Source organism: Peromyscus californicus, unplaced genomic scaffold (assembly GCF_007827085.1).
Source record: "Peromyscus californicus insignis strain IS unplaced genomic scaffold, ASM782708v3 Scaffold_11__1_contigs__length_118956290, whole genome shotgun sequence".
In the NCBI taxonomy this organism is placed as follows: domain Eukaryota; kingdom Metazoa; phylum Chordata; class Mammalia; order Rodentia; family Cricetidae; genus Peromyscus; species Peromyscus californicus.
This window is the reverse complement of record NW_026294402.1, coordinates 61,271,811-61,297,870: the sequence shown is the minus strand read 5'-3', so window position 1 is coordinate 61,297,870 and position 26,060 is coordinate 61,271,811. Positions and strand designations below refer to the sequence as shown.

General features: G+C 37.4%; 1 protein-coding gene across 1 annotated transcript in view; it reads right to left on the bottom strand.

Moving 5' to 3' along the window:
• Herc1 (HECT and RLD domain containing E3 ubiquitin protein ligase family member 1) overlaps positions 1–26,060 on the bottom strand; it is a 163,984-nt gene that overhangs the window by 69,441 nt on the left and 68,483 nt on the right. Inside the window, 11 exon segments of the mRNA XM_052712869.1 lie at positions 1,054–1,164; positions 1,712–1,818; positions 3,386–3,541; positions 7,684–7,868; positions 7,980–8,217; positions 8,460–8,580; positions 9,360–9,575; positions 14,702–14,970; positions 22,883–22,934; positions 24,885–25,005; positions 25,435–25,747. Coding sequence (XP_052568829.1) covers positions 1,054–1,164; positions 1,712–1,818; positions 3,386–3,541; positions 7,684–7,868; positions 7,980–8,217; positions 8,460–8,580; positions 9,360–9,575; positions 14,702–14,970; positions 22,883–22,934; positions 24,885–25,005; positions 25,435–25,747 — 1,889 coding nt within the window.

Genomic DNA, 26,060 nt, shown 5'->3' with positions numbered 1-26,060 from the left:
CTAGGTCACATGATAACACTTAAATAGAGAAAGAAAAACCTAGAAGAATGAAAAGCCATTTTCTAAGGTGGAAGGAAAACTGTGAACTCTGGAAAATTAAGCTAAAACTTTACATGTATGAAGTAGAACTTATTTAGAAGGTGGAGCCTCATGGCTACAAGGATGGGTACACAGGAGACCCAAGTAAGATATGAACAAAAAGACAAACAGTGGGCCCTCTATATCCCAGGTTCTACATCACAGATTCAACCAACCACACACTGGAAATAGATCTGTACTCTTCTCATCACATAGGATATATGGGGCACAACTCTGTACACTGTATTAATTATTAGAGAACCTAGGAATGATTCAAAGCTTACGGGAGAATTGCATTCGTCATATATAAATACCATACCACTTTATATATGGGACTTGAACATCAAATGATCTGGACAAGCTTGGATGGTCCTAGAACCAATTCCCTACAGATAGTGGAAAACAACTATAAATACAATGTTAACACTTTATGGAATTTGGCATCTTGATGGGTGATAAGTAATTAAGACTCTGAAGAGAAAGTGAGAAGTAAGAAGTGGCTGACATGTGTAGTTTACTCCTTTGAGAATCTCAGTAAGAAAAAGGCTTCATAGAAAAAATATGATTTGAGAAGTGAGGATGGCTGGATGGTGGTGGCGCACGCCTTTAATCCCAGCACTTGGAAGGCAGAGGCAGGCGGATCTCTGTGAGTTCGATGCCAGCCTGGTCTACAAAGCCAGTTCCAGAAAAGGCGCAGAGCTACACAGAGAAACCCTGTCTCGAAAAAACCAAAAAAAAAAAAAAAAAAAAAAAAAAAAAAAAAAAAAAAAAAAAAGATGAGAAAAAGCAAGAAGCCTGGAAGACTGAGATGAGAAGTAGTCAGTGGAGAAGACAACAAAACACACAAAGAGGATGTGGAGTAAACTCTACAGCAAGGCCCCTCATAGTAGGACTTTATACCCAGCGACAGAGATGGGCACTAGTGTATCTACATATGAGGCTTAACAACACCTTTCAGGGGGAAGAACTGATTACCTGTAGTTTTATTTCTTGTTCTTTTTCCTTTATTTGAATAGCATGTTTGGCCTGAGCAATGGGAGTCTCCCACATACAATCAGACAGAAGGGAAAATAAGCGTTCAACAACCTGGTGTATTGAAAGGAAAGAAAGATAAAATTTATAAAGAGAAATGTTACATATTTTATGAGCTATCATATACTGTAATATTCAATGGCACATGAAGATTGATTATACTAATATCCAACAGCTACTTCTGATGGTTCTATCTGGAATACTTCTAATTTTACAAGATCATCAGCTCACTACAAAATGGCTTGTTTTTAATGTTTCCTTTCTAGATACAGACATCTGTTTTGATTTTATTGTCTCACACACTTCTCTCTTTAGAGGCCCAATCTACTAAGAAATTCTAGATTGTCCTTTCCTTTTGACTTTACATGTGTTTTGTACTCCTCTGTTTCTTACACCCCACAATGTTTTCTTCCCCTTCCTTAAGAACGAAGGCTAAAGAAAGCAATCTTAGAAGCAGAGACTACACTTCTATGTATAGTCTCTACGTAAGTCTCTATGTAAAGACACATTTACAACTAAAGAGACTGTGGTGACACTCAGTTTTGGGTGAATCACGCTGCAGATTGAAAAGCATTTTCCACCAATTTAAAAATATACAAACCTGGGCCATTTGGTCATCTTCTACTCCCGATTCACAAGCTGGTAGCACAGCCTCAAGGACATGAAGTGCAAGGAGCCTCGTTCTTAAGTTACCAACGAGAGGAATGCCTGGGGGAGGGCAGCAGACCAGTCAGTCTTCTTGTTATCAAAGTAACTGGCACCCAGAGTTAAAATCAACTTCACATAAAAAATTTTTTCCTAAGGCTACAAAGCAGTGTATAAATGGAACAGACCTGCATTTTAACCTATTATCACATTAATTCTGGACCCAATCTATGCCTGTTATTATATTTATGTCTTTATTGGACAAGCACTACAACCACATGTGTCAGAGGTAGAGTATGTAATTCGTATACATTAATCCTAAATTCAGTGTCTGAATTATAACTCAGTTTAATGAGGAAACAGAGGCTCAGAGAGTTCAATAATTTAACCAAAATTCCATACTTCAGTAGAAGTGGAATTTTTAAAAGGTCTGTGAGCATCTAAAGCCTAAGCATATGCTCTCATCCCCTTGCTCTAATCCATTTCCATTTTCAGAGCTTGGTATGGGTTTTTGTTTGTTTTGTTGTTGTTGTTGTTTTGGGGGGGAGGTGGTTTTGAAACAGGGTTTCTCAGTGTAACAGCCCTAGCTGTCCTAGACCTTGCTCTGTAGAGCAGGTTGGCCTCAAACTCACAGAGATCCGCCTGCCTCTGCCTCCCGAGTGCTGGGATTAAAGGCGTGCGCCACCACTGCCTGGTGACTGTTTTTGGCTTTTAAAATTTCATATATGTACATATTATATGTTGATCAGTTACCCTTCAATGCACAGTAAATAGTTTGTACTTTTCTAAAGTTAGAAAAGATACAGACAAAATTTTGGTGCATAAATATGTACTCTTCTTATAGACATTACTAATAGTATCAGGTGAAAATAATTGAGTATCTTTTACTTTATGCTTTAAAAACATGATATAAACTTCACTTCATTAAAGGAAGCTCTAAGTTATACTAGTTGATAAACATTGCTGAAGTATACTGAGATTGTAAACATATATAATAATCCATAACATGGAATACTATATTATGATTCTGCATGTTTCAAACACATTAAGGAGGGATAATGAAAAAAGGTCTAGAAATGGGTGGAAATGCTTAATGCATTGAACTGTATACTTAAATGATCAAATTTTAATTTCTGTTATATATACTTTATCAAAAATATGAGGAAAAACCAAACTAGCAAATGGCTATCAGTAACAGGTATAAGATTACCAGACTTCTAGGCTGGAACTAGGAATTAATCTTATACAGAACTGTCAGGACACCACAAAAACAGAAGTCACAATCAAAGCAACTGAAATCACATTATGATAGAGGGGACAGATAAATTCAGCTCTGCTCTGACAATCTAAAATGAGGTCAAACTTGTAGCAAATTATATACTATATACATCTCTATTTTTAGTACATTTTATAATATGAATAAATAGGGCCAAGTTCTCTAGATTAAATCTTAATTTCTCCAGCACCATTTAGCATTACTAATTCTTTACCAATTGTTATCCCCGAAATTGATATTTCCTATCATTCAAATAAATAATCAAAAGTCAAAGAAGAAAAGTCTTGAAATCACAATCAGGTGTCCAGTGTTGTTAAAATTCTAGCATTATCTTAATAAAGGCAACAAACATACCTGATGAGCACTTCTGAGATGCTATGTTTAGAAGTACCTCTGTCCATTTGGGGGAAGCCATTTTTGACTGAATTGCTTTTGAAGACACAACTCTTCGAAGAAAAACTAAAAAGTCCCCTAGATGGAGTTCAGCTGCATGTTGTTTCCTAAGAGCAGCTGAAAAGTGAAGAGATAAATTTATATTTTAACTGAAAGGCAACAAGATACAGTTTACCTTACCCAGCTTACACTTCGATTACATTAAGCACAAATCTAATTCACAGTCTAGGTTTTCAATAAACTGCCAATTTTTGAAAACTAGAGAATGGAGAAAGGTAAAAATTGAAATGTACCCTGATGAAATGTCTTTTATATGTGTGTAGGAGAATAGTAAGCATACTAGAATGTGTATGTGACAGTTACTCTTCATTATCAACTTGACAGGTTTTAGAATCACCTAGGAGATGCACCTCAGGTGTTTCCAGAAGTTTAACTGAGGAAAGAAGACCCACCCTGAATGTGGGCAGCAACCATCCCAGAAGCTGAGCCTCGATCCCACCGCCCCCCTTGCTTCCTGTATTTGTAATAATGTGACTTTCACATTCCTGCTTTCTCACACTCCTGCTGCCATAACTTTTCACTCTCAAACCAGAACTCAAAATAAATCTTTCCTACCTGAAAAGTTGCTTCTTATTGGGTATTTGGACACTAATACCTAGTACTTATTTTACCAATACAAGTACTTATTTATCCAAATTTTTTTAAGAATTGCTAGTATATAGTGTAGTGTAGAATTCCAGTATATAGTGTTTTGGGGAAGATGGTCTGTAAACCACTAAAAGTGTATCAAGAAGTGTATATTTACATGTGTTTGACTAGGAAGAAAGTTCGTAACTTTTATTACACTTTCAAAAACAGAAAAACTATGATTCTTGCTCTCCTGCCCAATATCTAAGTATCACATTTCTAATAGATCTTATGGTGAGTTGGCTCAGTGAGTAGGAGCATTTGTTTGTTTGTTCCCAGGGACCCTCCTAATAGCAGGACCTTAGTTTGTTCCCAGGGACCCTCACGGTAGAAGGAGAGAACTGACTCCCCCAAGTTGTCCTGACCTCTACACTCATGGAAGCTCTCCCCTTACCTGCCAGCAAAATGAATAAATAAATTTAAAATTTAAAAAAAAACACACATTATGTTCTCAGATCCTAAAACAAAACAAAACAAACCACATTCTAGAACTGAGTCTGGTTTACTGGAAGGCAACTCCATGTATATGCCCTTCCACACAATCTGGCCCTAACCAGTAGTCTCAGTTTCCAGACCAGCATCAGCATCAGCCTTTCTCTTAGGATAACTCTCAATGTTTTTCTCTACTCTATCCACTTTGAGACCCAAGAATGAATCAAAAAGAAAAACAATGTAAGCAGAGACCCAGAATTAATCTCTCTCTGCTTCCTGACTTTGAAGTCACACAGAACTACCCACTACCCCTATAGCACATACACGCACATCCTTTGTTACAATTGCCTTTCACATTTGCTTATCCTGGCATTGTCCCATGCAGAGGAGGACTAGACTTGCCAGTAAGGCAAAAGCACAGCATGCCAGTTCTCATGAACACCTGTAACAATCTGGAGACAATTATCTACAGTGCTGCTTTCAGAGAGATTCTGGAATGCTCCATTAAAGAATACAAAGAGAAGTCTCCTGTTAAAGAGAGGAGACTTCTGCAAAGGGACATGCTACACTGACAAGACCATCACAGGAAGGAACACCCAGCACAGAAGACTTCTGTTGTGCTGAGATGGAAAAACAAGACTATGACAGAACTAAACTGCTGGGCACAACTGGAGAGGAAACTAAGAATTACTTCTTTACATTTCCTCCAAACAGTACCTTGTCTCTTTACTTAAATACAAAACAATTTTTTATAATATTAATTCAAAGAACACAGACATATCAGTCTGTCCTGTGTACTTCTGTCTTTCACGCTAAGCTTTCCCCTGTACATCTCTTCAAGAGTCAGTTCAGAGGTTAACTCTTCTAGGAAGCCTTCTTTTATCCTTTTATAACGGGTGTACTCTATCTCCCACCTTGAGCAAGGATTTCTAGAATAAAACATTAAATTAGAGCCATGTGTAGTGGTGCACACCTGTAATCCAAGCACTCAGGAGAAAAAGGGTGAGGCAGGAGGATCATAGATTCAAGGCCAGTTTGGGCCTGGAGACCTCAAATATAAAGCTGGTTGATAACACCCTGATGATACACTCCTAAATTGAAATAAAGGATACACCTTCCTTTTAATTATGTATTTTAGAAATATTGGATGTTCTTCATACCTAAGCAGCCTGATTCTGAAGGACTGACCATTGATGACTAGAGTTAATCTCCTTCCCAGCCATTTTCAAAACTGAGCCCTCTCTCTAGGATACCTAGAGGGGAACTGACATGGCTTTATCTATTGTTATACACAGCAAAACTCAGTCTTGGAAAAACTGTGTCTTTACTGGATGGATACTGAAGGATCCCAATTTTTGTTGTTTTCTTAGATAGGGCACTGCTATGCAACCCAAATTGGGCTGGAATTGATGTTCGGCTTTATAGGCTAAAAAGTAACTCTGTAACTTTTCTTAGATATTTCTTCTGAGCTTCTTGCACTGTACAGTATCTGCTTACAGGTTTGATTCTATCACGACTCTATCAATGACAACAGAGACAACACTTTATCATTTTGCATCTGTCTGGTTTTTTTTCTTTATTCCCCCCCACACTTAAGTCAGCAATATTAATATGATCTAAATACCATTTCATTTCCAATATTATCTATTAAACTACTAAATATTAACAACCACTAAAGCTTCATTATGTGCCATATAATGTTCTGTGCTTACACATAGCAAGTTCTTGGGTCCTCACCACAATCTTCCCAAGGCTGGCTCTGTAATCACCCCTATTTAACAGATGACAGGACTGGAGAAAGGATGCTGAAGAGCTGGCTCTCCTCTGTCTGTCCACCTACCCCAAGGGACTTTTTTTTTTTTTTTTTAAGAGATATTTTTTTTTTAATTTATTTTGCAATACAATTCAGTTCTACATATCAGCCACGGATTCCCTTGTTCTCCCCCTTCCCGTCCCCCTCACCTTCCCCCCAAAAACCCCCCCCCATTCCCATCTCCTCCAGGGCAAAGCCTTCCCCACAGACTGAGGTCAACCTGGTAGACTCAGTCCAGGTAGGTCTAGTCCCCTCCTCCCAGGCCGAGCCAAACAATCCTGCATAGGCCCCAGGTTTCAAACAGCCAACTCATGCAATGAGCACAAGATCTGGTCCCACTGCCTGGATGCCTCCCAAACAGATCAAGCCAATCAACTGTCTCACCCATTCAGAGGGCCTGATCCAGTGGGGACCCCTCAGCCATTGGTTCATAGTTCATGTGTTTCCATTCATTTGGCTATTTGTCCCTGTGCTTTATCCAACCTTGGTCTCAACAATTCTCGCTCATATAAACCCTCCCCAAGGGACTTTTATAGGCTCCTGGAGCTACTCTAAGAATGACACATAGTAACTCACAATCTTTTCAGAATAATGACCAATTTTAGACCTTTACTCCTGGATTAAAGAGGGCAGTAGTTCTACTGCTTCAGGCATAACTTCTACTGGAAATAACTACCTTAGCTGCATATTCCATGAAAAAAAGAAATGAAAGCCACTGCTCTCTGTTCCTGAAGTTCCTGTTGCTATAGCTTCTATGATATCATGGACTTAATATGGAACTGTGAGCCAAATAAAACCTTTCTCCCCTAAGTTGCTTTTGCCAAGATATTTTACAACTGGAAAGAAACTAAAAACCATGTCCACTATAAAACAAATGTTGTATCAGCAACCAAAATTTATACTGGCCAAGTATAAGAAAGTATGTGGTTAGTTTAGTTCTGGTTATAATCCAGTTGTCAACTTATCAAAGCCCCTACTCTCAGGGAACTATTCACGTCAGGACTGTGGTTAGAGGAGATTTGTTAGAATTAAATAACTCAGAAAGCATCTTAGCCTTTCCCCAGGTAGCCTGGAGAAGTCGGTCACCTAAAATCTACACCCCTAGAGCGAAGCTGAGCAGTCGTGTCAAGAAGTAGCAGAGTGAACACAGCAGAGGAGGCTCAATCAGAAGTTCATCTAAATCACATGTATGTGCAGAGAAAGGGTTGCAAACAAGTAAAAATCCTTCCTATCTTAACAGAAAGAAGCCCATCTTCTTATCATATGCACACTATGGAGACTCAACAAGTATCTGTATGTAATAAGAAAGGAAAAAAGCTTATACTACCTCTGAAATCTTTCTTTTCAGTTTCTTCACTGGAGTCAACTTTTTTTTCTTCTTCTTCACTTTCTTCTTCTCCAAAGGAGGCCATAAATAGTACACCAGTTTGGGACAACAAATTCTTCAACTGACTACAGAGTAGATCCAACAAGGACTGAACCACTTTGGGACTCAGTTTATCAGCATAGGTTCTATGTATGTGAAATGAAAGGAAAAATTAAGTAACAAGAATATAAAAAGGGATAAATACTGTAGAAAAAAACAGGCCTTGTGTAGTTCTTCTAAGACCTTGTAATACTTACCCTGTAGTGATGGCTAGAATCTGGAGCAACCTTGTACTAGCCACTTTCAAAGCTGTGCTAAGCTGGGAAACACCAGTCTTTGGCAACAATTGCAGGGGCTGTCCTAACATGGTGTCTGTGCCACATAACTGTGACAATACATTCAGCAGACCAGTAGAGATTGCCAATGAAACATCCACTGGCTGATAATGAACGCTGAGGGCAAAAACTGTAACCAAAAGAAGACGTTGCTGGGCTTCTAAAAAAAAAAAAAATAGAAAGACAGTTGAGAATCTCTTTGAAATAAATAAACTTCTTTGAAACTAAAATAAGCTTCTCCAAACCATAAATAATAATATAAAGAACTATTCAATTTTCAATTATTTTGCTCTTGTTTGTCAGTTGGTCTACTAGTGTTAAACATAAAATAGAGTCAATTCTCTGCCATAACCTCAAGCCAAAATGGACATCCTTCATCTTTGTTTGCAGAAAGTTACTCACCAATATGATGTTTATTTGCTTGAAGGGCCCTCTCTAGAGTAGCAGACAACTGTTGATAAATCTTGTGGACAGCCACCTGGATTTCAATCTGAATATTTCTTTTAGCTGCTCTGATCCCATCCTAAATTACACAGTTACTTTTAAAATCAGTAATGATAATACCATTTTGGAAAAAAAAAAAAAGTAACAACATTTTAGCCCTTAGTCTATGCTAGGGTCCTCTGGTAATAATCATTCACTAAATTACAGTATATGAAAGGTTTATAACAAAACTAGTTTAAAATGATTGGTAGTTGACTCTGTGTAGTACTCCTTCCTTCCAAAGCAACTTTGCCTATCTAAATAAAGACAATAACAGTTTACAAGTGCCAGGTAAGGTGGCGCACACATTTGATCCCAGCACTTGGGAGACAGAGGCATGCAGATCTATGTGAGTTTGAGGCCAGCCTGGTACACAGTGAGTTTCAGGACAGCTAGGGCTATGTAGAGGGATCCTGTCGCAAAAAAAAAAAAAAAAAAAAAAAAAAACAGAACAAAGCAAAAAGTTTATAAAATGAAAAAAAGAAACAGGAAGAATAACCAAGTCTAAGATATAAAGTATTAAAATCCGTATTCCCAAATTCCAACTCCTATCTAGCTCTAGATAGATTATATCTGGTTATAGGTTAATAAAGCTGAGTCAACAAAGAATCCAAAAGCACAATACTATGATTGCTTACCTAATCCTAACTGTATAACTTACAAACCTATTGAGACAATGACAGATCTTAAGTAATTTAAAAGCTTTTAGAATTTTAACCTTGGTCATACACATCACCAAGTGCCACATCATCCAGCTGGCTATGTAAAAAGATAAAGAACTGAACACAGAACAAGGTGTTACTCACACATGTCACTTACTTGATAGTGATGCAATCGGCCACTCTCTCCTTTGGCTCCTGTATGTCCAACAGTGCCTAAACCAAAACACCCTGCTAGAAACTGCAGCCTCACAGACGTGAGCAGAGTGGATGACTGAAAGCCTGAACTTGACCTGCTTCCTGTCAGCAAGATGCTACCCTTCTCCTCCATGCCAGACAACAGAGTGAGGATCTGGTGAAGTGCCTCCAAACGAAGCTTGAAAGGAAAACATTTGAGAGTCTGTCACTAAACTTAAACATAGAGAACTCTGTATAGCACAGGTAATATGTCATCTAGGACAAAGAAAGTCTGACATCTTCTAGGAATCTGTTAAGATAAACATTTTGTTATTATTGTTTATTAAATCAAGAGACATCTAAAGCCTCTTTAAGATATTTTAATATAAAAGAAGTCACACATATAATAGAAAGAGTAGGTTTAGGTAGGTTGGTACTGAGGACTGAACTCAAGATTTAAAGTGCTCCAATGCTAAATCATATACCACAGTTTTTAAAGTAGTAAATGTAGAATTTGGAGCCAAGGTATCGAAACAATACTCTTCTGCACTGTGTGTGTTCTTAGGAAAGTCAATGAACTTCACAAGTCACAGTTTCTTCAAGTGCAAAATGAAACTCAACAGTTCAGTATCTAACCTACTCAAAGAGCTACTATGAAGTGCACAAGATAGAAGAGGTCAAAACTACTTAGTTTTATAAGTACACGTAGTAAGATTATGTAGAATGAATACTCTTTAGCTTCAGAATCAGAAGTACTTCTCCATGGTTTGTCCAAGGCTCACTTGAGTTTCTGATTCTACCTTCTTTACACACTATTGAACTACCCATCGCTCAGCCTACCCTTCTTTGAAAAATAAAACATGAGTTACTACTTTAAAGTGGTTTTAGATTTACAGAAAGTTATAAAGACAGTGTTTACATGAAGCAGTGATCTCAGCAGTAATGATCATGATCATAAAAATCAAAGTACTGATGATCAACTCTGAAAAAGGCTGAAGATGCTTTATATCCAGCAACATCAACTCCTCAGTCAAGATTAATTCTTTGTTTAACTGAGTTTTAAGACTTATTCTACTTTATGTGTATGTGTGTTTGCCCATGTGTATGTATGTATACCTTGTGCATGCTGGTGCCCATACAGTCCATAAGAGGTTATCAGATCCCTTGAACTGGAGTTACAGGCAGTTTTAGAAACACCTGAGTTGAGTATTAGAAACAGAACTTGAGTCTCTGCAGCATGTGCTCTTTCTTAATCACTAAGCCATCTCTGCAGCATGTGCTCTTTCTTAATCACTAAGCCATCTCTCTAGTTCCCAATTAGATCAGGCCAGCCAGAGCTATATGGAGAGACTCTATCTCTAGAATAAGTAAGGGAGGAGTGAAGAGGGAGAGAAATGAACAACAAAAGACTAGATCTCAATTTTAGATTCGATTCTCATAGTAATGACTACTACAGTAAAGATGAGCAAAATTTGGACTAAAAAAAATCAACCTCAGGACCAGGAAAATGGTCCAGTGGGCAAGACTGTTTGCTCTGCAAGAATAATGAACTGAGTTTTAGTCCCCTAGCACTCATACAAAAAGCAGGGTCTGTGGGTCTGTAACCCCAACATTGGAGGTCAGAAACAGGTGACTCCTAAGAGCTCACTGGCCAGCTAGTCTAGCCAAAACAGAGGTTCAGTGAGAGCAATAAAGCAGAGAGTAGTTGTGGTGGCTTGAATAAAAATGGCCTCTCCAGGCTCTTAGGGAGTGGTACCATTAGGAGGTGTCGCCTTCTTGGAGTAGACATGGCCTCGTAAGAGGAAGTGTGTCACAGTCTTCCTGTTGCCCTCCTATTCGGATGTAGAACTTTTAGCAACTTCTCCAGCACCATGTCTGCCTGCATGCTGCCATGCTTCCTGCCATGAAGATAACGGACTACACCTCCAAACTATAAGCCAGCCCCAATTAAGTGTTTTCCTTATAACAGTTGCCATGGTCATAGTGTCTCTTCAGAGCAATAAAACCCTAAGATATCAATAGAAGACATTTTTTTGTTTGTTTGTTTTTGTTTTTTGAGACAGGGTTTCTTTGTATAGCTTTACGCCTTTCCTGGAACTCACACTGTAGCCCAGGCGGGCCTCAAACTCACAGAGATCCGCCTGCCTCTGCCTCCTGAGTGAGGGGATTAAAGACGTGTGCCACCACTGTCCGGCAATATCTGACTTCTTGTTCTGGCCTATACATATGCATGCTGGGATCATACACTCACACACAAATCCATCTCATTAGTGTACAAATTTTCTTTCCTCTTTGATAATTGATACCAAAAATTGTTTTTAAAATAAATTTCTTTAGGATTTCTCAGTATATGTTTGATTTGCATATCTATTTTATATACCTACAGTCAGGATTGAGTAAAAGTTTCTCAGGTTAAAAAAAAAGAGGGGGCGAATCATGAATGGTAATTGTTCAAGAAGCCCTGAACTAAGATTGCATTAATCTGAAATAGTATACAGTCTTCATTTTTCACGACCATGACAATTTGGAAGTACTCTTTGTATACCTTATTGGATGTTCCTAAATTTGGATTTGCCCCCTGTGCCCCCAACACACACTTCTCATCATTAGACTAGAACTAGGGATTTGGGGAAGACAGCCAGAGAGTTCAGTAATCTCATATTATAGTAAGAATACATCATGTCCACATGACTTATGACTAATAATATTAATCATGATTGCTTTAAAGTTCTATATGCCAGATTTCTAATATCACTCTTCTTTTCTCCTTCCCATACCCTCTTAGAAGCAAGTCACTAAGTCTAGCCCACTAACAAGGGGAAAGGATTTAATTTCTTTTGGAGGGAGGAATATCAAAGAATCTGTGGACATGTTACAACAATCATTAATAAACCTTTGAGGGTTACTCTGTGACTATGCAAAATCCTGGGTGTCCTAGTTTTCTCATGAATGTTTCTATTCATCAGTGGGTATGTGGTAGTTTGAATGTAATTGGCTCCCATAATCTCATAGGGAATGGCCCTATTTGGAGGCGTGGCCTTGTTGGAGTAGGTGTTATATTGTAGAAAGTGTGTCACTGTGAAGGTGGACTTTCAGGTCTCATATATGCATAAGCCATGCCCAGTGAGACAAACCACTTCCTGTTGTCTGTAAGTCAAGATGTAGGACACTCAGTCCTTCTCCAGCACCATGTCTGCCTGCATGCCACCATGGCGCACCATGACGATAATGGACTAAACCTCTGAAAATGTAAGCCACCCCAATGAAATGTTTTTCCTTTATAAGAGTTGCCGTGGTCACAGTGTCTCTTCACAGCAACAGAAACCCTAACTAAGACAAGGTCCTTACTGAAGCAATCATTATTGTGGAGATTTAATCACTAGTTATTTGTTCTTGCTTTCTTTTCTTTTCCTTTTTTTTTTCCTTTACTTTTGTGATAGGGTTTCTCCTATGCAGCTCTAGCCAACCTGGTACTAATTATATAGCCTAGACCAGCCTCAAATTCACAGTAATCATGGTGCCACCCCCTAGTGCAGGGATAAATGGTACAGAACAGAGGCTCGGAGAGACAGTCAATTCAACCTCGCTTCTAGGAGAGGGAGGACTTACAATTATTTTGTTCTGAGGTAAAAACTTTAAAATGAATGGGAGACGGGGCTAAGGGGGAAGACTGGGGGCGGGAGAAGGGAGGAGAGGGGGATCTATGGTTGGTATATAAAATGAATAGAAAATTTCTTAATAAAAAAGGAAAAAAACTTTAAAATGTTCTTTTTACCTGATTCAAATAATGTCATGCTGCTTTCATTAAAAAAAAGGATGTCAAATTTCTTAAGTGTACATAGTGCATGTGGTTATTACTCTTTGTATGCACCCTATTCTACCTCCCTCTCACTCATATTAACTCAATCTCCTCTACACCTGTCCCTTTCCCATATTTGTTACTTTTAGTTTTGTTTTGTGACCTATTTAGTTAACCAGGGGCATCTGTGTGAACATGGTATTGGGACGGATGATTGGAGCCTGGGTATGAAGACCAGTGAGCACACAACTGAAGCAATGACTCCTCTTTCCCACGAATCAGCCAGTAGGAGACTGTTCAGTGGGGAGCGGTAGGGTCCCCTGAGCCCCTCCTCCATCCACGCACGCTTATTAATGGGCCAAGTCTTGTGTAGAACCAGTGTGATCATTGCAGTTGTTGAGATTCACGACGGCAATGGCTACTCATTGGCCAGAAATGGCATTGTGCAGCCACTCTCCCTGACTTCCAGTTCTTACATTCTTTCTAAGCCCTCTTCTGAAACACTCCCTGAGCCTTGGAGAGGATGGTATAAATGTCTTCTATAGGGCTGAGCACCTGACTGTCATTGATTGATTGATTGATTTTGATTTCTTGAGACAGGGTTTCTCTATGAAACAGTCCTGGCTGTCCTGGACCTCACTCTGCAGACCAGGCTGGCCTCAAACTCAGAGATCCACCTGCCTCTGCCTCTTGAGTGCTGGGATTAAAGGCATGCACCAACACTGCCTGGCAATTTATTCTTAAAACCTTTGATAGCAATGAATCTCTGTTGTTACTGGAATTTTGGTATCCCTTTCTGGTTGCTGAATGATACTGGGGAAACTGGGTCTCCTCTTTAAGTTCTGAATCTCACTAATAAGAGAATTTAAGAATAAACTCAAATGGAAGCTCAAAAAAGAAAAAAGAAAAGGATGTTAAAAGCTCAAGTGGGGGCTAAGGAGACAGTTCAGAGGGTAAACAGCTTACTACACAAGCACAAAGACCTGAGTTTGGACCCCCCCACAGCACCCATATAAAAGCTAGGCCTGATGGCATATGTCTGTAATCCCAGTGTTGGGGGTGGAAGTGAGGCACAGAGTCTAGCCAAAACAGTAAGCTCCAGATTCAGAAGGGACCTTGTCTCAAAAAAATAATAACAAAATTGGACCAGCAAGATGGCTCAGCAGATAAAGATGCTTGCTGCCAAGACTGGGAGCCAGAGTTCAAGCCCCAGAACTCACATGGGAGGAGAGAACTGACTACAGCAAGGTGTCCTAGGAGCCCTGTGGCACATGTAACATAGAGGAGGACACCCAATTTGACCTCTAGATTGCACACATCTACATGCATCGCATCGCATCATACACACACACACACACACACACACACACACACACACACACACACACACACACACACACACGGCGGGGGGAGAGGAGGCAAATATGAAAGAGAAGAAAGGGCAAAGGTTTTCCACAGAAGTACATTTTCAGTGGTTCACTTTGGCTTCCTGAGTCTCTTACGAGGAGTAACTATCAACAACTTACTTCTGCCCTTAGTTGTTGCTGCTCCATTGCAATGACGGAGGCCTGGGGACTTGTAGACATACTTTCTTCGGGCTCCTTAAAACCTGGGGCATTCCCCACGTCTCCACTCACAAAACTTACAACATTCTCAATCAATGTGTGCACTCCCAAAGACTTGGTGAGGTCAAAGTCAGACTCAAAGGAGTAAGAGGAGTTGTACAACCAATCTCTGGTATGTTTCAGGCGAGTCCAAGAGTCACTCAGAGATTCCAACTGACTATGCATAGGACCTACATGAAAATGGGGGAAAAATCATACATCAGCAGCAATCAAGTAGAGAAGAGAACACATTTTCAAACTAGATGAGGGCTGAGTGCTACCATCATACCAAGTGGTGAGAAATGGGTACTCATGTTTGAACACATGCATGCATTAAATGAATCTGGGCAAATGCTTTGGTAAAAAAATAATATAAAATAAAAACAAAAAAAATAGAGCAATGTAAGAAAATAAAGAGAAAGCCTCATTGATGTATCAGTGTCTATGTAAGCGCTTTAGCAACACGCTACCAGAAGAAAATAAATGCATAAGCTGCTCTCAAAAATGCTTAACCCAAAAGGCTCTGCAGTATTACACCACATTATTACTCATGAGCAACAACAAATGCGCCACTTAGACTCTACTGGTAAATCCCACTGAAAAAAGGATTTCATCTAACTTAACATCAGCCTACATATCTGCAGTGACCCATTAGCAAAAGTGAATGTACTTATAAAAAGGAGACGTAAACATCACTTGGGGGTTTCCCTAACATAAGGAGCTCTCTCACTACCTATCATGTGCATATTTACTTCAGGCTGTAAAGCTCCTATAGAAAGTAAGCAAAGTTTCACAAACAAGAACACGTGGTATCTACTGTAAAATAGTAACTATACAAAATTATCAGTGGTACTGCATAGCTAAGGATTATTAGCTGCTGGTAAGTATTTTTAAGTTAAACCTTTAAACATCAAACTCTAAAATGTTAGAGAACCTAAATCAAACCAAATTTATCTTTAAATAAAATATATTCATGTCCTACTCATATACTTTGTCTTTAAACATTCTCAGGGAGCTAATTACAATTTTTGTTTCACAATAAACATTCTTGTCATTGTTCTATGCAAGGCCTGCTTTTGTATTTATATATTTATAATATTTTTAAAATTAATATAAAACTGACAAAAACTGGTATCAATTTGTTTTTCCAACCCATCTTTTCCTATCTCCTTCTATCTAAATTTTTATTAGTCTGAAGTCTAGGCTTCTTATTCTCTTCTCTTACTGTTACTGAATTTTGTCTTACATGCACTCTAGTCATGGATAATGTTTAACTGCAGTAATTACTTTGCATGTGTATGTTGCTGGATGTTCATGAATATCAAAGCCCAAAGTTGAGTGAGGGTGTCTTCCTGGATTATTCTCCATGTTGTGGCAGAGTCTTACATTAAACCTACCACTCAATGTTTTGGCTAGTTAGCTATTCAGCTTCCTCTAAAAATTCCCCTCTCTCTGCCTTTCTCACACTGTTATAGGTAGGCTGCCAAACCTAGCTTGCCCTCAGGTGGGTCCTGGTGATTCAAACTCCAGTACTTAAACTTGCACTGCAAGCACTCTACTGATTTGTCCACATGGCCCCAATTTTAGCCAATTTTTACTTTCTAAAAGAAGTATTATTTATGTAATCATTTTAGATATATTCTTTTCATGCAATATAATACTGCTGACATTAATCCAAATTACTATATGTAGCCATGACTCATTTGTTTGGCTGTTATATGATATCCTATCATATAAGCATACCAACTTTGTATATTAGGAATTCATTTAAGGTACACAACAAAACACATATAAAAAACTGTACTTGTTAAATTATACCAGACAGAAAAGTTTGGAAAGATTACTACTTACACACTAATGGCCACAGAAGAACATACTCTAATATAATACTTAGCATATAGTCTTTTTTTTTTTGTTGTTGTTGTTGTTTTTTATTTATTAAACATACAGTGTTCTGTCTACATGCCAGAAGAGGGCACCAGATCTCATTATAGATGGCTGTGAGCCACCATGTGGTTGCTGGGGATTGAACTCGGGACCTCTGGAAGAACAGCCAGTGCTCTTAACCTCTGAGCCACCTCTCCAGCCCCTAGTCTTGTTTTTTTACTATTACATTGATGCCAGTTAAATCTCAGGGCTTTAAGATCAGACATGGAAATTCATAATAGGGAACTAATATTATGAACTATTAAATATCCTAGTAAAAATAATTCATACAGCAAAGAGTATATGGTTTAAGTACCTTTTATATTTTCATCAAATATTCTTTTTCCAATAGCTTCTATGTGTGTGGGGGGCAGGGTATGCGATATACATGGAGGAGTGAGTGGAGGCTAGCACATATCATGGCCCATAAATGGAGGTCGGAGGGCAACCTTGGATGTCTGTCCTTGCCTTCAACTTTGTTTTGAGATAGGATATCTTGTTGTTTGCTACTATGTATGCCAGATTAGATGGCCCACGAGCTTCAAGGTATTGGCCTATCTTCTCTTCCTTTTTGCCATAAAGTGCTGGGATTATAAGCACACAGGTACTTCAACTTTATGTGGGTTCCAGGGATCTGGTCTCGGTTCTTCACAAGCACTTTATCCATGAGCCATTTCCATAGCCCAAGAATTCTTTATAATAAAAAGGCTCCAGGGACTGGAGATGAAGCTCCACAGCGTAAAGCTTGCCTAGCATGACAGTAAAATCTTGGGCTCCATCTCCAATACGGAGGGGGAAATCTTTTTTTTCAGTTTTATGGAGATGAAAAATAACAATATGAAAAAATTTCCAAGTTGTATATATAGCTTTCATATAATATAGAAAAAAGTAAAATTCATGGGTATATAATGTATTATATAAAAAATATTTTTTTTAAATAAAGCAGAAACTTAAAGACACCCGTTTCTCATTTTCTTAAGCAGTTTTAACTGAGGGGCTGTATATGGCAGCTGCAGCAGGCTTGTTTTACTTAATAGCAAAATTTCAAAATAAAGGAGTCTTTGTCTCTTAGCACATGTAAGCTACTTTTCAGAACAAGTCCCTAATGTCCACTGTCCAGTGTCAGAACCACAGAACTGAAAGACACTTGAAGGACTATCTAGTTCAGTTTCCTCACTGAGGAATCAAGAGGCTCAGAGAGATGGATCTGCCAATTATTCACAGTGATTCCTTAATTCTGTGTGAAGTAGCTTTATAAATTCCTGTTATTTAATGACTCAAAATCCACAGATCCATAGAAATTTCAATTGCTTGGTTAAATATATAAAGGCTCAACCACTAATCTAGCAACAGTGAACTGCCTTTATATACAGAAGAACATTCCATGGAATTACTGGCCATGCCCAAATTAAATCCTTTTGGAAAGCAGGAGTCTGCAAACTTTTCCTATTATGTGTCCTACAGTAAACAGTCCAATGGTCCATAAGGTCTCTGCCACAACTGCTCAATTCTGCTACTATAATCAGAAAACAGTCCATAAACAAATAAGTATGGCTGGGTTCCAATTTTCAAAAATGGTGAAAGGTCAGACTTGGCCTACTAGTTACAGTTTGAAAAATCTTAAAGGACAAAATTATTGGGTACTTGATTCAAATAAACACCTTATGAATAAAACATATGAACAGGAAAGATACCATACCAAAGCACTGCAGGGGCATGGTGCACACCTTTAATTCCAGTACTCAGGAGGAAGAGACAGGAGGATCTCTGTGAGTTCAAGGCCAGCCTGGGCTACATAACGTGTTCCAGTTCCAGTGAGACTCTGCTTCAAAGAACAAACAACACAACAAGAAAACAATAACTGGGATAAATAAAATAATTACCACAGAAATAGTCTGACATAAAAAATACTTCAGAGCCCAAAAATTTAAACATATAAAAATGAGAGACAGAATTTTACTTTGTTAAACTATTAAGTTTGGGTTGTTCGGTATTGTCTGATTTCAAATAGTAAATCCCATATCTGAAGAACATATCAAAGGCTTCTACACTGTAATTGAGATGAAGCCTAATGCTTACTACTAACTCAGAGGTGACAACTAAAGAAACAGTTCAGCAAGACATTGAGACTGTTTACTTGTCCTTAAAACTCTGGTTCTTAAATGGAATTTTCAAAATGAACATGGCAGAGCTGCAATACATACTTTATAAACCATAAAATATGTAGGCAAGCTAAAGGGGGAAAAAATTTAAACATGCCATCATGTACTTGCTTGAAGCTCTTCTTTTTTCTGGGGCTCAACTGGCCAAAAAGGAGTAAATACGCTACCACATGAGAATCAGAAGACAAAAGAAAAAATTTGATACAGGAGATAACATTTACATTCTTTATGTAACTTGAAATGCACAGATAAAACAGCATTTCACCCACATATGCTACACCATGAAACATACATTGATCAATGTTTCCAGCATTACTTTAGCAATAAAATGCTAACAACATATTGAAAGGCCTGAGAGAAGGGAACTAAACTGTACTTTAACCAATAGAGTTGAACTAATAAGGCTTCTGACAGTGCTTCTTTAATTGTTTTGAGATCCTACCACTTTCACTCTAACAGCCTCAGCTTACATAGGAAATTTCTATCAAGCATTGGCAAAAGGTATTATCTTCCTTGGCTCAATCTGCACAATTATGGCAAATCTTTTAAGTATTTGTCAAAATACAAAAATTGTCAACATAATTTGGTAAGTTCTGTTGCGAATTTGATAAACTTATGAATAAATAAGTTCATATTTGTGAAGGGCTTAAAGTAATGTCTGGTGATAGTGAGCAGTTTATAAGCTTCTGAATATAAATTTCACTTTGCCCCCGAGGAAACAACTTCCTTCATCTGCTTCTTTTTAACAAAATGTATAGGTTATATTTAAGTTTAGAATTGAGCTTTTTTTGTTGTTCTCCAGCTGAGTCTTGCTATGGTACCCATGCTGTCTGCCACTGTCCTGGCCTAAAACTTCACATGGCTATCTCTAAGAAGATGAACAAGGCGCTCTGGCTGAAAGTTGTATGCCCCCATCGCTTTGCACCTTCCACATTTGCTTTCTTAGATCACAGTGAAACTTTAGCCAGAATTAAGGGTTTTAAAAAGAACAATCATGTTTCATTACCATGAAACAATATCTCTTATGCCAAATACTAATAGAAAAACAAATGATAAACCCTTTCAAGGAGCTATTTTTAGAGACATTGAGCATATATTGACCACTTCATTTATATACACATTTAATGTTAATCAACAAGGTTGATTATTATTATTATTATTATTATTATTATTATTACTATTTCTCCCCTGCTCCTCTTACCTGACTTTCAGAAAGTCAGGACCACTGAGACCAATAAATGGAAAAGCTATTCAAGAGAAAATTTTTTTATTTCCTCCTCAAATACTGGAAATGAATAAATATGCATATAAAAGAATCCTCTTTGGCTACACATGTGTTTGTTCACCATAGTACAAGTAACAGTTTCACAACAAACGGTTTGGTCCAAACAGTTCTCATACTTGGCAAGTTCAACTGACCAAGAGAAGATATGCATATTAAAGTTATGGCATCTGGTTCATGCTAACAGTAAGAAATACAGTGGTTTACTGTACCAACATTTAAAGGCAAAACGAAATATACACTTCCTCCAGTGTGATCCAAGGGAAATCACCTAAATAGCTAAGATTTGTAAAAATTTAGTAACAAGTATTAAATGTATTTTTTAATTGAAGATTTATTTGATTTCAAATTATATGTCTATGGGGGGGTGGTCTGTGCACACGAATACCAATGACTATTTTTTCTTTTTGGTTTTTTTGAGATGAAGCTTGTCTACATAGCTTCACTCCTGACACTAGTGATCTTGAAAGCAGGAGGGCATGTGATCCCCTGGAATCAGAGTTACAGGTTGTCAACAACCTGATATGGGTAATAACTGAACTCCGGACCTCTCCAAGAGCAGTATGTGCTCTAAACCACTGAGCTATCTCTCCAGACCCTCTTAAATGTACTTTCAGTATGTCTGAAGAAAGGCAACTATTACAGTAAATAAAATAAAATTTACAAAGTATGCATTTTGATTGTGTATTAAATCTAGGATACTGAGACTGAAAAGTAACTATTTTGGACTACATTCCTAAAACAGTAACTGTTGTACTTTCTAGTCACTCGTCCCTAGGAATAAAATCAAAAGCAAAATTGTTCCCTGGGAACATTAAAACAGAGAAATTAACACAATAAATTGGTACCACATTAAGTGATATAAAATTTTAAATAACCACTTTGCCTCCCTATTATAATTTCCCAAATGAGTAGTTATAAAAAATTTCCATGAGGGTCTCTATGTGATTTCCTTATTTAAAAAAAAAAAAGTTAAATTCCAACAAGTCAATAAGGAAGTGCTAGTATTACCTTGAGATTTTTAAGGAAGATAGTTTGTCCATAAATGAAATTAAGATTAACGACTTAATTTATATCTATTTAGAGCTAAAGCTATAGGAAAGCTACATGTACTTTCAATAGGCAACAATTCTACATTTTAAGATGTTGATTCCCAATTAAAATATGGGCTACTCTGAATTCGAAGGTAAAAATGGTACTTTGCTTTATTTAAAAGATACTGCTTTGTTTCGCCCTGGTATGATTAGGAGAGATTAAATATCACATGTGTATCTCCAAGAGCATTAAAAAATTTTGTAAGAAAATAACTACAGCCAATGAACTACTGCTTACAAATACAGCTACGATAAAATATTAGCAAGCTCTCAAACTCTAGGTTAGCTTTCCTCTGCTCCTCAGCAAGTCTGCAGGTGTTCACTCTCTTGCAGCAGTAAGTACTTAATGCTTTAGCATTCTTGCCACCTCTCCAGAATGCTGAGATTAGAGGCATGTGTCGCCATGCTCAGATTTAACATGTAACATCAAACTAGTCATCTGAGCTAAACAAGCTAGAAAAGTAAGTTATACTCCAAAAGCTTGATTGTTAAAGCAAGTGAACCATCAATTTCCAAAGTATTTTAAAATAGAATGTATATTGCACATTATATTAATATCATATAGTTTCTTTTATATCACAAATAACTTGTAATTTTTTTTAAAGAAACCTAGAACCTTTGATACATAATTTCAAGATCTTTCAATAAAGGAAGTATCAGACCTGGGCCTTAATAGTCCTAATACTGTAGCAAATTTTAGTCTATATGAGTAAAAATGTTTCTTCTTCCAAGTATATATACAAAATTGTTTTTAATCATATGACCTATGGTGTTTCATTTCCATGTTCCTTATCTTCTCTTGTTTGTGGGGATTTTGTTTGGTTTTGGTTCTTTTTACATATGGACAGAAGCCTAAAACACCAAGAAAGGGTTTCACTATGAAGAATAGAAGACTGAATATCACAAAAACAAATTTTTTTCATAAGCTTTTAGAAAACAGCCACCAGTAGAAATTCTTAACATTTTATATTTTTATAAAACTATCATATACATGGTTTTAAATGAAAGTGTTAGTTAATAAGAGAAGACTAATATTTAAGAGTGTTTTCAGTTGCCCTTGGACTTATACTACCTAAAGCCACTGCTCTTTTCCTCCATTTGCAAATGTGTTAACTGACATCCACTTTCATGCGTGTTAACATTCATTCATTAAGATAGAGATACTCAGAAAAGACTCCTGGTAATATATGAAGTTGCTCCTCAAAGAAAAATTGTTTATTACATGCCATATAATAAAAGAACAAAAGGGGAAAGCAACCTAGAAACTTTCTATTTGAAGATGTATGCATGTGTATCTGGTAATTCCGTTAGAGAGTCAGAGCACAGAAAACTATATATACATATATCTCCTCCCAAAAGAGACAGGCAATGTTTCTGGAATTCTATAATATTTTTTAAAAATGCTTTCTTTAACAAAGCACATGAAAAAATCATACAGAACTAATTATTACCTCATGCTTTACCATATTTTAAATGTATGTGTATTTTGGAGAAAATTATCTTCCTTTTAATTTTTCTCATAAAATACTTCTGAATTGCTTTTGACAATGATATCCCAGTAACAATCAGAAATAAATATATTAGACAGAAAAACAGCTACTTAATTTAATCTGGTATTTAGTATTTTCTTAAGATTTACCTCTTTTCCTATGAGATGATGCCAAATCCAAATCAACATTTCGTCGGCCACTCTATTACCAAAAAATAGAAAAAAAGAAAAAACAAGGTTAGCTATGAAAAGTTTCTTCTACTAACATTAAAGCGTTAAGATAAAAGGTAACAGTTACAGCACTGTCCTATTATTTTTCACCAATAGTCAGACCAGTAACAACACACCACTGAAAAGAACTATAGGAGTGCACAAGCACATAACTTCACAGACACTAACTCAAGCAAAAAGCATGTGCAGTAATTATAACAGAAGAGCAGTTTTCTTTGCTGCTACCTTTGTCTCATCCTTACTTTCATTTTCTAGTTACGGCATGACCATAATATTTTAAATGCCTAAAACCACTGCGATAGTGTCCTGTTTCCCCAAATTACTACTCTTTCCTCTGTCTTTGTTTTCCTTTCTTTTCCAACTCTGCACTAGCCTTGACTGACAGGTATACTAACAAAAAGTTATGCAGTTCTTAGCATCTACTGGCTAAAATACTTGTTTTTAAGTTGTTGTTTTTTTAATCTGTTAAAATAGAGAAATCTCAAATGGAACTGCAGACAGCTTAAAGGGGCAATAAATGCTTTCAGGAAAAATAGAAGTCTACTCTGTGTGTATCAGGTAGTGGAGGGTATAAACTCTCTACTCCCAACTGTCCATATGTACAAGCAATCACACATAAACCATACATAACTTAAGTTCATGCATTTAACATTGTGACAATTTCAATTGTGCTTTGAGGTGTTTTACACAAACAAAAGAATGAGTGTCAGATAAGACTATGGAAGAAACTAATGAATGGGCTATTTGGTAAATACTGTAGAAAGCCTTCACCTATTTCACATATAAACACCTACGAATGCTCCACGTGTAGGTAAACATATTTTGTCTTATCTGTCCATACATACACATTAACAGAAAGTGATTCGGTCTCAGGTCATTTCATGCTGGATAAACCAAGCTCATCCAACCAGGCTCATAAAGACATTACTATGCTATGAAATATTTTCATGCATATGCCATTGCTCAAAGAAGAAATAGCTATTTCTCTTTAACTGAGTTGTTTTAATCTTTTAGACATTCTGAGTTGTATAATACTTCTTCCTGTTTGGTGACTCCTCTCTACTCAGAATATTCCTAGTGATGCATAAATCTTACTCAGGGCCTTTATCTTACTGTCTAGTCTCTTTTTCAGTGTTTGTTCATTCATGTAGATTATTCTTTTGAAAAGTATTTGCTTTTTTTGTGTGTGTGTTTGTTTTTGAGACAGGGTTTCTCTGTGTTGCCCTGGCCATCCTGGAACTCACTCCATAGACCACGTTGGCCTTGAACTCAGAGACTTGTGCTGCCACCAATGCCAGCAAGTATTTGCTTTTTATATGCTAAATCCTTTTAGTTCTGAAGGAGCTAGGTAATAGTTTTAAGAGTATAATACAAAATGTTGATGAGAATTACAGTCTGCATTCAAATGATTCAATGAATGTCAATCAAATGTCAATAGATTTTGGTATTTTTTTGTTCACTAAGACAGAGTAGATAATTCACTATAAAATATATCTTACAAAAGAAGGCTCAAACCTAGTTACCTTTATTTGAAAGAAAATTTATATTTCATTCACTAACAATCCAGAGGCACTGCTGGACATCAAATATAAGAATAATGGGTTACCACCTACTAAGACAGAGTACAAGAGAAGAAGGTTAGGAGATGAATCCATTGTTGCATAGGCTAAGACTGAGGCAGACTACCTCATCCAGTGAACTATGCAAGGTCAAACCTATGAATCAGCACCTTAGGAAGAAGGCAGGGCTGAAGATCAAAATAATTAGCAGACAGGAGGTAAATATTTATATAAATATAGCTATATTACTTCTATTACAAATCTTTCAAGTTTGTATATGCCTAAATCAAATATAAATTACTCTAACCAAAGTCTCATATATCATAGCTTGAAAGCAAACTTCCTTCTTTAGATATACTTACCAGTGCATAACCCTCTTCATCTGATTCAGGCTGAGACAAATCAGATTCACTCCTGGATTTGATCAGTCTGTAACTTGGACTTGCGTGAACTAGCCGGCTCTCAGCAGTGAGACTTTCACTCCTATCTCACATGCACAAAGAAAAAGTTTTTGATTGGGGACTGTTAGTGAACATAAAACTGAATGGAACTAGCAGCACAGAGCTAATGTACAGTGAGATGTCATTACTTCTGCCCACAGAAAGTCTGGCTTACATAAAGCATAAAACCCTCTAGAATTACATCAAGTGTTTTTACAGCACTTAATTAAATTACAGAGAAATACAAGCAGTTTTTGGATGTTTGTTAATTGTGGTTGTTTATATATATGGAAAACTTGGTTCCTCATGGAACCAGAAATTCACATTGCAGGCTGAACCAGCACTACTTATTTTAAATTCACCCTAGTCAACTTGTATTTCTTCTGCTGTCTTTGACATTTCAGAACAGAAACTCATTGCAGGAAATACCTAAGGAAAGAGAACAACATTTTCAGTTTCCAGTCAGGCCCACCTGGTCATAAGTCCACTGCTTTCAGAGGCACTCACAGAAGGCTGCTGCGACTGCCCTTCTTCCCTTCGCTTCTGAAGCTCATCAATCACAGGACTTACTCCTAATATCAGGAGCGCACAGCGGTGGATCACAGAGTTGCAGGCAGCAGTGTACACATCCTGCCCCTCGGGAAGGTCTGTGCTGACCCTTCGCTCCTGCTGAGACTGGGGAGGTGGGTCATCAGCTCGGGCCCCAGACCCTGCCCCACTGCTCATTCTATCTCGGTCTCGACTACGAGCTACTTCTCGGGCTGAGAGGAAACACTGAAAGATTTCTGTAACGTGCAACACAAAAACAAGGTCTTAACACATGGGGAGAGAAGAGCAAAAAAAAAAATAACAATGAAAACAGTCAAAAAGTTTGAACCAAAACTTACTGAAATGGGGAAAAAAAATCAGTTTTTAGACAATAAATACAGTTTGTAACAAAGTTATATCACAATGTCATACTTCTCATAAAAATTGCAATAAAAAATATTTCTATACGTTAGAATTTGGATTTGGCTTGTTCTACCTTGAAAGAGTTAGGGTTGTGACATCTTAAAACATGTCAAATTGGTATACTGACTGTTTAGGTGTGACTTTGGA